The 16,272-nt window shown below is 33.8% G+C and overlaps 1 protein-coding gene across 7 annotated transcripts in view; it reads right to left on the reverse strand.

The window, feature by feature from the left end:
• The window catches only part of LOC307188493 (tyrosine-protein kinase JAK2), a 381,641-nt gene that overhangs the window by 72,132 nt on the left and 293,237 nt on the right, over positions 1–16,272 (reverse strand). For all 7 annotated transcript variants that reach the window (XR_013828956.1, XM_079925664.1, XM_079925662.1 and 4 more), the window contains one exon: positions 5,782–5,905. Coding sequence is in view for 6 of the 7 variants with exons in the window: in XM_079925664.1 (XP_079781790.1) it covers positions 5,782–5,905 (124 nt within the window). In the remaining variant the exon portion in view is untranslated. The remainder of the gene's footprint in view (positions 1–5,781; positions 5,906–16,272) is intronic.

The following is a 16,272-nucleotide window of genomic DNA, read 5'->3' on the forward strand; positions in this document are numbered from 1 at the left end:
CTGGCACCCTATGTTCCACTTAATAAGAGGTAATTTGACAATTTCTTTTTTTTAATCTTTTGGCCACATCGCGCAGCACGTGGGATCTTAGTTCCACAACCAGGGATTGATCCCGTGCCCCCTGCATTGGCAACATGGAGTCTTAACCACTGGACCACCAGGGAAATCCCTAATTTGACAAATTTATAACAATGTGTTATCGTCCATCTTTTTAATGCTTGCCATCCTAGTGGGTAAAATGGTATCCCATTGTGGTTTTGATTTACATTTCTCTAATGAATAAAGATTTTGAGTATCTTTTCACATGCTTATTTATCAGTTGTATGTTTTGTTTAGAGAAAGGGCTATTCAAAACTTTGCCCCTATTTTAATTGTGTTAGTTGTCACTGTACTGAACTGTAAGAGTTCTTTATATATTCTGGATATAAGACATCTGTCAGATATATAATTTACAAACATTTTCTTCCATTCTATAGGTTGTCTTTTCACATTCTTGTCAGTATCCTTTGATGCACAAACATATACTTTGATGAATCCCAATTAACCTATTTTTCTTTTGTTGCTTAGGTTTTTGGTGCCATATTGAAATCACTGCCTAATTTAAGTACACAAACACATGATCCTGTTTTCTCCTAAGAATTTACAGTTTTAGCTCTTAGATTTAGGTCTATGATCCATTTTAAGTTACCTTTTTGTAAACAGTGTGAGTTGTCTAAATTCATTACTTTACATGTGGATATTCAGTTGTCCCGGCACCATTTGTTGAAAAGACTATTCTTTCCCCATGAATTGTCTTGGCACCCTTGTCTAAAGTCTATTACCATAGTATGAGAGATTATTTTTGGACTTTCAATTTTACTCCATTAATCTATTATCTAACCTTAAGTCAGCACCACACTGTCTTGATTACTGTGGTTGTGGATGAAGTTTTGAAATGAGTGTGAATCTTCTAACTCTTCTTTTTCAAGACTGTTTGGGCTATTCCAAGTCCCTTTGATTTTTTATGAATTTTATGACAAATTTTTCAATTTCTGCAATAAAGATAGCTAGAATTTCAGTGGAGATTGCATTGAATATACAGATTAATTATGGGAACATTGCCATCTTAACAATATTAAGTCTTCCTATATTATCTTTCCATTTATTTAGGTGTTTCTCTAATTTCTTTCAATAATATTTTATATTTCTCAGTACACAAACTGTGCACTTCTTTTGTCAGGTTTATACCTAAGTATTCTTTTATGCCATGGTAAATGGTATTTTCTTAATTTCACATTTCTTCTCTAATTGTTAGCATATAGAAATACAACTGATTTTGTATTTCTATCCTGTAACTGGGCTGAGCTCATTTATTAGTTCTAACAGTTTCTTAATTCCTTAGGATTTTTCATATACTAGATCATATCATCTGTGAACAGAGAGTTTTACCACTTCTTTTCCAATATAGATGCCCTGTATTTCTTTCTCTTGCCTATTTTCCCTGGCTAGAATCTATGGTACAGTGTTAAACAGAAGTGGTGAGAGCAGATATTTGTGTCTTGTTCCTGATCTTTGGAAGAAAGCATTCAGCCTTTCACTATCAAGCATAAGGTTAGCTTTGGGTTTTTCACAGATGCCCTTTATCAGACTAAGTTCCCTTCCATCCTTATTATGTTTAATATTTTGATCACAATAGAATGTTGGATTTTGTCAAATGTTTATCTCTGTCTCTATTAAGATGATAATAAGATTTGATTCTTTATTCTACTAATATGGTACATTATATAGATGGATTGATTTTCATATGTTAAAGCAACCTTGTATTTCCTGGAGTAAAGTCCACCTGGTCAATATTTAATCCTTTTTATATATTGCTGAATTTTGTTTGCTAGTATTTTCTTGATGATTTTTACAACTATGTTTATAAGGGATATTTGTCTGTAGCTTTCTTTTCTTTTAGATGTCTGTCTGGATTTGGTATCAGGGTAATGGTGAACTCACAGAATGAATTAGGAAGTGTTCCCTCCTTTTCACTTTTTGTGAATAACTAGTATCAACTCTTCCTTAAAAGTTTAATAGAATTACCAGTAAAGCCACTTGGGCCTGGGCTTTCCTTTGTGGAAAAGTTTTTTGTTTTTTTTTTTTTGAGGTACGCAGGCCCCTCTCTGTTGTGGCCTCTCCCGTTGCGGAGCACAGGCTTCGGACGTGCAGGCTCAGCAGGCATGGCTCACGGGCCCAGCCGCTCCGCGGCATGTGGGATCCTCCTGGACCAGGGCACGAACCCATGTCCCCTGCATCGGCAGGCGGACTCTCAACCACTGCGCCACCAGGGAAGCCTGGGAAAGTTTTTTTAAATTACTAATTGAATTCCATTTCTTTACTTGTTAAGGTCTATTCAGACATTCTACTTCTTGCTTTGTCAGTTCTACAGTTTGTGTCTTTCTAAACATTTGTCCATTTCATTTGGTTATGTAGTTTGTTGGCATACAGTTGTTCCTTATAATTCTTTTTATTTCTGTAAGGTCACAGTAATGTTACCTCTTTTATTCCTGATTTTAATAATTTAAGCTTCTCTCTTTTTATCTTGGTCAGTCTAGCTAAAGGTTTACTGATATTGTTGATCTTTTCAAAGAACCAGCTTTTGGTTTCTTGATTTTCTCTGTTGTCCTCCTATTCTCTATTTCATTTATTTCTACTCTGATCTTTATTATTTCCTTCAGCTTGATTTGAATTTAATATATTCTTCTTTTTCTACTTTGTTAAAGTGGAATGTTAATAGCTTTGAGAACTTCTTTCTTTTTTAATATAGGCACTTATAGCTATGAATTTCCTTTAAGCTTTGTTTTAGCTGCATACCATAAGTTTTGATATGATCCGTTTTCATTTTCAGTCATATCAAAGTATTTTCCATTTTCCTTTGTGATTTCTTCTCTGACCCCTCAGTTATTTAGAAATGTGTTGTTAATTACCATGTATTTGTGAATTTTCCAGATCTCCTTCTGTTAATGATCCCTAATTTAATTCCACTGTGGTCAGAGAACATACTTTGTATGACTTCAATCTTTGTAAATTTATTGAGATTCATTTTGTGGACTAATATATGATCTATCCTGGAGAATATTCCATATGCACTTGAAAAGAATGTGTATTGTGCTGTGGTTGGGTGCAGTGTTCTATTTATGTATGTCTAGCTGGTTTACAGTGTTGGTCAAGTCTTCTATTTCCTTGCTGATCTTCTGTCTAGTTGTTCTGTCCATTACTGAAAGTGACGTATTGAAGTCTCCAACTATTATTGTTGAATTGTCTAGTTTTCCCTTTAATTCTTTCATTGCTGCTTCATTTATTTTGGAGCTCTGTAGTTGGATCCAACTTATAACAATTTTAAACAAATGTTATTATGTTTCCTAACAGATTAACTCCTTGATAATTATAAAATGTCCCTCCTCTGTCTCTAGCAACAATATATATCTTAAAGACAATTTTGTCTGATATTAATACAGCTACTCCAGCTCTCTTTCAGTTACTGAATGCCTGTTTTATCTTTTTCAACCCTTTGCTTTCAAGTTATTTGTGTTTTTGAATGCAAAGTGTGCCTCTTATAGACAGCATGTAATTTATGTTTTTTTCTAATTCAGTCCTCCAATCTCTGCCTTTTGACCTGAGTGCTTAATTCGTTTACATTTAAGGTAATTACTGTTAATAAAGTATTTATTATGTCTGTCATTTTGCTTCTATTAGGCTTTTTTTCGATTTTTTGTTCATATATTCCTCCATTATTGCTATAGATATTTTCTAGTGTATTACATACATTAAGTCTCTTGTTTTATCTTTTACTATATATTTTTGAGTTATTTTCATCGGAGTCTCCCAGAGGATTACAACAGACATTTTAACTTAAACAATCTAGTTTTTATTCATATCAACTTAATTTCAATAAAATACAGAAACTCTGTTCCATTCCCTTTATTCTATATTTGTCATAAAAGTTACATCTTTATACATTATAAGCCCTCCAACACAGTTTTATAATTGTTGCTCTTTTATGTTGATTTTGAAATAACCCATAAATATGTAATAAAGGAAATGAAGAATAGCCTCTGAATAAAAGACAGGTGGAATTTTTTTTTTAATTATATAAAATCTCCTTTTGGGTAGTTTCTGGTTAGACTATCCTTGGAACTTTTGATTATAGGTAGCAATGGATATGTGCCCCCTTAGTTTAAAAATACGAGAAAGTCATGAATTTGATACGGGACATATTTTTTAATTCTTAAGAAGAGGTCAGCAAACTATGGCTCACAGGCCCAATCTGGTCCACTACCAATTTTTATAAAGTTTTACTGGAACACAGTCATGGTCATTCATTTACTTACTGTCTATGGTTGCTTTCACACTATAATAATAGACTTGAATAACTACAACAGAGACAGTATGGCCTGCAATGCCTAAAATATTTACTATCTGTCTTCTTACAGAAAAAGACTGCAGACCACTGCTCTACAAACATTTTAAAATAAAAAGACATACTACTTGCTGATTGCAGAAAGTACAGTAATTATAGAAAGTGATAAAGAAAATATTCTTAATCAGATACTGATATCTTGTGAAACATATGCATATTACCTGCTTCTTTAAATAACACAAATTGAAAAGTCTTAAAATCTGCATAACTCTTATATAACTTGAATAGATTTAATCCTAGGTCTCTTATGTTTTTTGTTGTTATTAGTCATTATTTTAAGTGACCTCTTTCTGTTTGTTTGTGGTGTATGGAAATAGTTAATTTTTTAACATACTGATCACATAAATCTAGCCTTCTGCTGAATGATTATTATTGACGCCTGTAGATTTGTTCATATTTTCTATGTTAACAATCATATCATCCCCAAATAATGACTTTTTGCTTCTTTGTTCTCAATTATGAAATATTTTATTTATTTTTCCTGCCTTACTTTACTGGTTAGGAACTCCACCAAAATCCTATATACAAGCAGTGATCACGGCTATCTTTGTTTTCTATACATCTTGTTCCTGATTTTAAAGAGAATGCTTCTAACATTTTACCATTTAAGAATATTATTTGCCACATGTTTTTTGCACATATCCTTTGTCGTGGTAAGGATGCCTCTCTTAAGTCTTAGTTTATTACGGTCTCCTTTTCTTTTCTTTTTAAAAACATGAATGAGTCCATTTTCTTTTTTACTATGCAACACTGACTCTGTATGGAATGGATCTATTTCATAAGTAAGAACCAGAGATCAAACTTATTTCTTTGTTTCATCCTTTTGAATGGAAAAGTACCTCTGGATTTCTCTAAATTGGTACTACATATTACCAAAGATTATCCAATAAAGTAACTTATAATTTGAGGTTGTAAATAATCATTGGCAAAATCTTATCTTTCCTTCACTTCAACTTAAAAAAAAAGTTATTAAAAAGAAAAAATGTGAGATTACATATTATTGAACAAAACATCAAATTTCCTGGGAAACTATCAATATTCCAAACATTTAGGATTTTGCTAGTAAAGGCCATTCTTGCCCTGTTCAAAATTTAACTATAATCTTAAGTGGTAAAGTAGCATCTCACCAGGACAGCTTTATTCTCAGAGCATTCTAGTTAAAGAACATGTATGAACACTTTCTCTAGTGGGGAAAGAGAGTCTTAATTGAAGAAGATTAGATGCTAATTGGTTCTGGTCTCTGATATTAAAGACCTTGCAATTAAAAAATATGGTTGATAATTTCTCCCACTTTGCCCTTTTACTATTAAGTTAATTATTCACTTTACTGGAGAAAGTACCTGACTCTGTAGAGTACATTGTGCCTGGTTGATTCATCTATATGGAAGACGTGGTTGGGTGGATACCAGATCCTTTCTGTTTCATTCATTAAAGCAAACATACTATGATACACAGGTGTGACTCCTAGGAAAGAAGCAGAAAAAAAATTATTAGATAGTGAAGTACATTTACATAACATCTATAATCTGCAATGGGGCTGAAGTAACAACACTTAAAATCAGCACAAAATGCAGTAGCAGTCAAAATCTTCTCGTTCAACACGACTTACAACTGAATTCTTAATTAAATATATTTTTCCCCTATATTTTAAAATTTGATTGCTACGATTCTTTCAAGCACATTATAAAATATATTTTATCTAGTTTTTTAGTTGTCCTGTACAGTAAGGTTGATACAAAGTTACGTGTGTTTTAAATAATCATGAGGGTACCAAATAACTAAAATATTTAGGAGTCATCAGATGCTTTAAAGAGAACAGTGAAACAGTTTTATTTTTAAATGTCAAGTTTTACACAATATACCAGTCATTATATCCTCTGCACTATTTAAACTTACAATGAAATACTTTAAACACCAACTTAAAATGCAAGAATTGTTTTCAAAGATATTTTAGGAGGTACATTAACAAAAGGCTGAAGGACAGTGGACTTTTAAAAAAACATACAGAACACCTAAGTCACACAATTAAATAACGCATATTATTTCCAAGCACATACAGAACATTCACACGTACATTCACCCAAACAAATAAATACCAATCATATGGAAACTAAAAACAAGTCTCCAAAAATGCCAGAGAATGATCATACATACCATGTTTTCTAATCACACTTCAATTAAATCAGAAATGAATACTAAGGAAAAAAATTTTAATCCTATATATTTGTAAACATAAGCCTCACAGAAAGTATGTTTACTCTACTGATGTTTTCATTCTTTTCCACTGTAGGCAAAATGACATCAACCTGACACACTGACAACGAAGATTTAAATTTTTTATTTAAGTTATTAACGTAACTGTCTACTCATAAATATGTAACAATTTCAATTAGTTATATATAAAAACATTATTCAGTAATAACTTTGAAACTGTATCCTTGCATCATTTTTGAATTTACAAATACTTCTAAATATCTCACAGGTCATAGGAGAAATTATAACAGAAATTAAAAAGCACTTATAATGAATGATGACCAATACCATGTATTAAATGATGGAATATAACTAAAGTGATATTCAAGAGGGAAAACTGTAGCTTTAACCTGCTTATATTAGAAAATCACAGATAATGACCTAAATTATCTAACTCAATACATTAGAAAACAACAGACTAATCCCAAAGACAGATGAAAGAAGGACATGATAGAGTAGAAGTTAACAGAGAATAAAGATTCAATAAAGAGAATCAACAAAATAAAATCTGATTATTTGTAATTACTAACAAAATAAATAAGCCTTTGTCCAGCCTGATCAAGAAAAAGAAAAAAAGGAGGCATAGATAAACATTAAGAATTTTTTAAAGTATAATTACAAGTGTATGTTATAAAGACAAAAAGTGTTAGAATAAATTTTGGCAGTAAATTTGAAAATGCAGACAACTGGACAATTTTTGAAAATCTACATTACTTTAAAAAATGGATTCAAGAATTTTAAAACTTCAAAAGAAAAATAACTATTAAAGAAACAATCTAAGCACTTAAAAAGTTGAGGAGAGGGCTTCCCTGGTGGCTCAGTGGTTGGGAGTCCGCCTGCCGATGCAGGGGACACGGGTTCGTGCCCCAGTCCGGGAAGATCCCACATGCCGTGGAGCAGCTGGGCCCATGAGCCATGGCCGCTGAGCCCGTGCGTCCGGAGCCTGTGCTCCATGACGGGAAAGGCCACAACAGTGAGAGGCCCACGTACCGCAAAAAAAAAAAAAAAAAAAAGCAGAAGACAGTGCTTATAGTCATGTTCAGTCACACTACCTTATTCCAAAATGGCAATTATATATTAATACTTATTTCATGTTTTTCTTACTAGTTCATGTTAATTGGACTGTCTTAGGAAGGAAGAAAAGGCAGTGATACTGTGTTTGAGATATACATTATATTGAATAGGTTGGACCTCAAAGAAACCTCAAAGTCATTTTTAACTCCATTTCTTTCCCTACACACCAAGTCCAAATTATTCTTATTTTTATTTATTAATAAAATAATATTAATTAGTTCAAATGTTTCTTCTTTTTCAAGCCATTACCAGAATTGTGATTCAAATCTGTATCATTCTAGACCAAGAATAGTCATCATTACACTAATATTAACAGAGTCCCTATTCTATAATATGCATAAGATAGGTATGGAAAATACAAAAATGAAAATAGTGACTAACTCTAAGGATCTCACAATGTAGTAGATGACACAGAGAAGCCATTAGAGAATTACAATTCAAGGAATTAAGTGCAATGACAGTAAAGACAACAAGAAAACACAAAAGTACAGAGAGGTGACAAAGATTCTTCGCTTGACCAAATTTTAGTCAGGCTCCTCTGAACCCTCTCCTTAACAAGCCCCAACCATGTATTTCCTTGTAGGAATCCTGCTTAAGTCCTTTTAGCAAGAATTCGCCACCTTTGATATCTGATCAAATTCTTCACCCCTACCATCCCCCAGGTGGTAGATGATCACCTTGGCCTGCTCAGCAAGAATCCTCTGTTAGGTTGGTTCAGCCAAAAATATTCCCAGACTTTGATGTCTCCTCTAGTAATGTTCCATTCACCAATGCCCCCACCCTACTTGCTCCTTGGCTATAAATTCCCACTTGTTCAGACTGTGTCTAGAATTAAGCCCACTCCTCTACTGGAGTAGCTTCCCCTACTACAATAGTTGTTTAAATAAAGTCCATCTTTACCACTTTAACTTTTGTTTGGCTCTGGTTTCCTTTAACAGAGGTAAAAAATTTATCAAGAGGTTCAAGAGGAGTAAAGATAAACAAGAGCTGAAGGAATTTGTCACCAGCAGATCTGCAATACAAGAAATATTAAAAGGAGTTCTTTAAACTGAAGGAAAATGATGACAGATGAAAGCATGGAACTGTAGGAAAAATGAAGAACTTGGGAAAGGGTAAAGATAAAAGAACAATGACTATTTAAAGCAATAATAATATAAGTGCCCTGTGTGTTTATGATGTATACAAAAGTAAAATATACTATATCAATAGCACCAAATGTGAAAAGAAGTAAACAGAGTTAAACTGTTATAAAGTTCTTGAACTGTTTGAAAAATAACATACTAGTTTAAGACTGTAATAAGCCAAAAATGTACATTATAATATCTAGGGTAGCCACCAACAGAAAAATACCAAAACTAGTACAAAAAATCCAATAGAAGAGATGAAGTAAAGAAAAGAAATATACTTGATCAACCTAAAAAACGTAGAAAATGAAGACAAACAGAAAACAAACAAGATAATAAATTTAAACACAAATACATCAGTAATTACTGATTATATTACATAAATGTAAATGAGCCAATTAAAATGCATACTCTATCAGTCTGGATTATAAAAAAAAACTTTGTGTTATTTACAAGAGATACTTTAAATGAGAGACACAGATAGGCTGAAACTAAAAAGTAAGAAAATGATATACGACGCAAACACAAACCAAAACAAACGTGATGAGTCAACATTAGCATCAGATGAAATAAACTTTAGGAAGAAGCATTAGTTGTGATAAAAAGGAACACTTCACAGTGATAAGAGGGTCAGTTCAACAGGAAGACATAATAATATTAAATGTGTGTACAACTAATAACATGGCTACAAAATACATGAAGCAAAAAAACATAGAACCAGAAGGAGAAACACATTCAAAATCTCTCAGAAACTGAGAAAAGACAAAAAAATAAAAATAAAAGACATAAAGTTTAAAAACTAACCAATTCAAATTTAGAGAACACTACACCTAGAAAGTGCAGAATACACACCATTTTTAAATGCATGTGAAATATTAAACAAGACAGTTGATAACCTAAGTAACAATGAAAGTCTCAAAAAATTTCAAAGGATTGAAATTATACAGAGTATACACTATGACCATAGAAAATTAAACAAACAAAAAAATCAGTAACAGATGGATAATTTTAAAATCTCCAAAAGGAATCAGAATCCAGATCTCCTATATTACCTAAAATGTCCAGTTTTTAACAAAAAAGATTATGAGATATGCAAAGAAACAGGAAAGTTTAATCCTTGGGCAAGAAAAAAGGAAGGCAACAAACACTGCCTGTGAGAAGACCCAGATGTGAGATTTAACAAAATCTTCAAAGCAGTCATTATAAATATGTTCAAAGAACTAGAATAAACCATGATTACAGAAGTAAAGGAAGAGTGACATCAGTGAAAATGGAATATCCCTATACAGCAACAAGAAAAACTGAGTAAAAACTGTCAGAATCAACTTCATGAGAACTCTGGAAAACAGTCAAAGATATGCAACAACCAAGCAATTGTTGAGTCAGGAAAAAGACAATTTTAAAATGGTAGGAAAAATTGGCAGCATTTCTACTTTCCTCTCTGCTCATGAAGGGCTTAGAGATGGCAGCTGGTATTCCCAATGTGAAACTCTGGTTCATGGCTCTGGAGTGAAGAGAGCCAACCTTAATCTCAAGGAACTGATTTTTGTCTCTTTTGACCTGACTGGAAACTGACAGAAGAACTGTTGCAAGAACATACCTATGTTTCAACAAATTTGGAACTTTCTCAGAGCAGAAAAGCAGCTTCATAGAGGTAATTCCTCCAAAATGTTTTAAGGCAAATGACCAATGTGCTGCCACCTGGGGCAAAAGTTCTAAAGTTGAGGCCCAAAACAGACATGCTGAAAGCTAAAGAGAAAATGATGGGGAGAAAGTTTCTTTGGGGAATTAAAGCATTGAAAAGCACCTTTATATACTGGAGAAGAGGAAAGCCATATTCATGCCCAAGGAAGGACAGTTAAGAGAAGACCCTTAAAGCTTTCACCTCAGGCTGATCTTCAGTCTCAGCACAAGCAGAAAGAAAAGGCTAAGGCAAAGTTGTACACAGACTGAATAAACACTGAAGGAATGATCAAACAGAGAGCCAATCTGCAAAGACTGGGAGAGTTTTTGGTCCTCATTTCTTTTCTTTTGGTTCTTGGAATTCAAAGAAATCTCTGATAATAAAACCTGACCACAAGCTAAAGGAACAGAGACTTCAGAACTACACATGACAAAGAATACAGACTTTATAAATAGAGTTTCGAAAAGTCAGTAAACAAACAACTGCCACCTAAAGCAAGCAACAAAAAACACAGAAGAGAGAAGACTCAAATTTCCAGTTACTACACTATAGATTTGAAAGATCCAACTTGTTGAATATTCAATCAAAAATTATGAAGCAAGCAAAGAAAGAGGAAAGAATTCCCATACACAGAAGAAATTAAGAGAAACTACCTTGAGGAACAGAGACGTAGGTTTTACTAGAAAATGACTTTAATTTGCTGCCTTCAACGTGCTCAAAAATGCTAAAGGAAACCATGGACAAAGAACTGAAGGAAACCAGGAGAAGGATGTAATCAACTAAGACATGAACAGTATAAAAAGAGAAAATCTGGAGCAAAGAACTACAATAACTGAAACTGAAAATTCACTAGAGGGGTTCAAAAGCATGTTTAAACAGAAGAATCAGCTAACTGATTCTGATTCAAGTCAATTGAAACTACCTACTCTGAAGAGCAGGGGGGAAAAAGAAAATAGAAAGGAAAAAAAATGGAGAAAACTAACACACCTGTAGGATACATTATGGGAGTTCCAGAGGGAGAGAAAGTAGAGGAAAGGACAGAAAGAATATCTGAAGAAATAATGGCTCCAAACTCCCCAAGTTTGATGAGAACCACAAATCCCACAAATCTAAGAAGCTCAGTGAGTTCCAAGATGATAAATGCAACGTGATGCACACTGAGACACATTAAAATCAAACTACCGAAAGCCAAAGATAAAGAGAATCTGGAAAACAGCAAGAGACAAATGATTCATTACATATAAGGAATCCTCAATTAGGCAGTCTCAGTAAGACTCACAGCCAATTTCTCATCAAAAACCACTGAGGTCATGAGGAAACTGGATGATATAATTAAAGGGCTCAAAGGGAAAAATGTCAAGCAAGACTTTTACATCTGGCAAAATAATCCTTTAAAGATGAAGTAGAAATGAAGACATTCTCAGATAAACAAAAGCTGAGGGAGTTCACTGCTAATAGACCTGCCCCACAAGAAATGCTAAAAAGTATTCTTCAGGTGGAAATGATAACATATCAGACAGTAACTCAAAGTCATGAGAAAAAATTTTAAAACTGTTATGAAGATATCTATATATAAATACAAAAGCCAATATTACTGTATTTTTAAGTGGTAATTCCTCTTTTAACCCTTAATGCTCTAATATAAAAATGCATAAACCAATAATTACAAATCTATCTTAACGGGCATGTAATATATAAGGATGTAATTTGTAAAACAACAACAAAAAGGAGGTGGGACAGAGGTGTATGTAAGCAGTTTTTGCATACTATTGAAGCTAAGGTGGTATTAATTAAAAATAGATTATCATACTTCAAGAGATTAATTAAAATCCTTAGGGTGACCCCTAAGAAAATAACTAAAAAATACACAGAAAGGAAAATGAGAAAGGAATCAAAATGTTATAATAAAAAAATTAAACACCAAGGAAAGAAATAATGGAGGAACCAAGGAGTAAAAAACATCTGAGACATATAAAAGACAGAGCAAAATAGCAGAAAGTAGCCTTCATTACCAGGAATTACTACAAACATAAATGAATACAACTATCCAATTAAAGGCAGAGATTGGTAGAATGGGTTAAAAAATAGAAAATGACCCAACTATATGCTGTCCACCAGATACTCATTTTAAATCTAAAGACATTTTAAGTTGAAAGGGAAAGCACAGAAAAAGATAACCCATGCAAAGAGCAGGCAAAAGAATGCTGGGATGGCTATACTAATATCAGGCAAAATAGATTTTAAGTCAAGAACTGTTAAAAAAGAAAAAGAAGAGCATTATGTATTGATGAAATTCTCAATCCTTCAAGAAGATACAGCAATTATAAACATATACATATCTAACAAATGAGCCTCAAAATATATGGACTAAAAATTGAAAACTGAAAGGAGAAACAGACAGTTCAACAATAACAGTTGGAGAGTTCAATACCCCATTCCCAATAAAGGACAGAAAAACTATACAGAAATAGAGGATTTATATTACTATAAATCAACTACATGTAACAGACATATTCAGAACACGACCACAAAATAGCAAAACATACATTTTTTTCTCAAGTGTACATGGAATATTTCCCAGGGTAGGCCATATGTTAAGTCACAAAAAAAATCTCAACACATTTAAAAAGAATTAAATCATCCAAAATATCTTCTCTGATAACAATGGAATGAAAGTAGAAATCATAACAGAAGGAAAACTGGACAATTCACAAATATGTGGAAATTAAGTAACACACCCTGAAGAAACCATGGATCAAAGAAATTGAAAAAAGCACTGAGACGACTGAAAACAAAAACACAACATATCAAAACTTCTGGGATGCAGCAAAACCAGAGGATAGAGGGAAAATTATAGCTGTAAACACCTATATTAAAAAAGAATCAGGGGGACCTTCAAGATGGTGGAGGAGTAAGACATGAGATCACCTTCCTCCCCACAAGTACATCAAACATACACCTACATGTGGAACAACTCCTACAGAACACCTAGTGAAGGCTGGCAGAAGACCTCAGAGTTCCCAAAATGGTCTTGGTGCCCCAGCCTGGTGTCAGGCCTGAGCCTCTGAGGTGGAAGAGCTGAGTTCAGGACATAGGCCCACCAGAGACATCCCAGCCTCAAGTAATATCAATTGGCAAGAGCGCTCCCAGAGATCTCTGTCTCAATGCTAAGACCCAGCTCCACCCAACAACCAGCAAGCTCCAGTGCTCGATGCCCCATGCCAAACAACTAGCAAGACAGGAACACAACCCCACCCATTAGCAGAGAGGCTGCCTAAAATCATAATAAGTTCACAGGCACGCCAAAACACACCACCAGACACACCTCTGCCCACCAGAAAGACTAGATCCAGCCACACCCACCAGAACACAGGTACCAGTCCCGTCACCAGGAAGCCTACACAAGCCACTAAACAAACCTTACCCACTGGGGGCAGACACCAAAAACAATGGGAACTATGAACATGCAGCCTGTGAAAAGGAGACCCCAAACACAGTAAGTTAAGCAAAATGAGAAGACAGAAGTACGCAGCAGATGAAGCAGAAAGGTTAAAACCCACCAGACCAAACAAATGAGGTAATAAGCACTCTACCTCAAAAAGAATTCATAGTAATGATAGTAAAGATGATCCAAAATCTTGGAAATACAATGGAGAAAATACAATAAACATTTAACAAGGACCTAGAAAAACTAAAGAGAAAACAGAGAATGATGAACAGCACAATAAATGAAATTAAAAATTCTCTAGAAGGAATCAATAGCAGAATAACTGAGGCAGAAGAATGGATAAGTAACCTGGAAGATAAAATAGTGGAAATAACCAATGCAGAGCAGAATAAAGAAAAAAGAATGAAAATAATTGAGCACAGTCTCAGAGACTTCTGGGATGACATTAAACACACCAACATTTGACTTATAGGGGTCCCAGAAGAAGAAGAGAAAAAGAAAGGGACTGAGAAAATATTTGAAGAGATTATAGCTGAAAACTTCCCTAATATGGGAAAGGAAATAGTTAACCAAGTCCAGGAAGCACAGAGAGACCCATACAGGATAAATCCAAGGAGAAACACGCCAAGACACATATTAATCAAACTATGAAAAATAAAATACAAAGAAAAATATTAAAAGCAGTAAGGGAAAAACAACAAATAACATACAAGGGAATCCCACTAAGGTTAACAGCTGATCTTTCAGCAGAAACCCTGCAAGCCAGAAGGTAATGGCAGAATATATATAAAGTGATGAAAGGGAAAAACCTACAACCAAGATTACTCTAACCAGCAAGAATCTCATTCAGATTTGACGGAGAAATAAAAACCTTTACAGACAGGCAAAAGCTAAGAGAATCCAGCACCACCAAACCAGCTTTACAACAAATGCTAAAGGAACTTCTCTAGGCAGGAAACACAAGAGAAGGAAAAGACCTACAATAACAAAACCAAAACAATTAAGAAAATGGTAATAGGAACATACATATCAATAATTACCTTAAATATAAATGGATTAAATGCTCCATCTAAAAGATAGACTGGCTGAATGGATACAAAACCAAGACCTGTATAGATGCTGTCTACAGGAGACCCACTTCAGACGTAGGGACATATACAGATAGAAAGTGAGGGGATGGAAAAAGACATTCCATGCCAATGGAAATCAAAAGAAAGCTGGAGTAGCAGTTCTCATACCAGACAAAATAGACTTTAAAATAAAAACTATTACAAGAGACAAAGAAGGACACTACAGAATGATCAAGGGGGCAATCTAAGAAGAAGATATAACAATTGTAAATATTTATGCACCCAACATAGGAGCACCTCAATACATAAGGCAAATGCTAACAGCCATAAAAGGGGAAATGCACAGTAACACATTCATAGCAGGGGACTTAACACCCCACATTCACCAATGGACAGATCATCCAAAATGTAAACAAGGAAACACAAGCTTTAAATGATACATTAAACAAGATGGACTTCATATTTAGAGGACAACATTCCATCCAGAAACAACAGAATACACTTTTTTCTCAAGTGCTCATGCAACATTCTCCAGGATAGATCATATCTTGGGTCACAAGTCAAGCCTTGGTAAATTTAAGAAAACTGAAATGGTATCAAGTATCTTTTCTGAGCACAACACTATGAAACTAGATATTAACTACAGGAAAAAAACTGTACAAAATACAAACACATGGAGGCCAAACAATACGCTACTAAAAAACCAAGAGAAAGAAATCAAAGAGGAAATTAAAAAATACCTAGAAACAAATGACAATGAAAACACGACGACCCAAAATCTATGCAATGCAGCAAAAGCAGTTCTAAGAGGGAAGTTTATAGCAATACAATCCTCCCTCAAGAAAAAAGAAAATCTCAAATAAACAACCTAACCTTACACCTAAAGCAATTAGAGAAAAAGAACTAAAAAACCCCAAAGTTATCAGAAGGAATGAAATCATAAAGATCAGATCAGAAATAAATGGAAAATAAATGAACGAAACAATAGCAAAGATCAATAAAACTAAAAACTTGTTCTCTGAGAAGATAAACAAAATTTCTAAACCATTACCCAGACTCATCAAGAAAAAAAGGGAGAAGACTCAAATCACTAGAATTAAAAATGAAAAAGGAGAAGTAACAACTGACACTGCAGAAATAAAAAAGATCATGAGAGATTACTACAAGCAACTCTATGC

The sequence above is a fragment of the Stenella coeruleoalba genome (assembly GCF_951394435.1).
Source record: "Stenella coeruleoalba genome assembly, chromosome: 7".
NCBI lineage: Eukaryota > Metazoa > Chordata > Mammalia > Artiodactyla > Delphinidae > Stenella > Stenella coeruleoalba.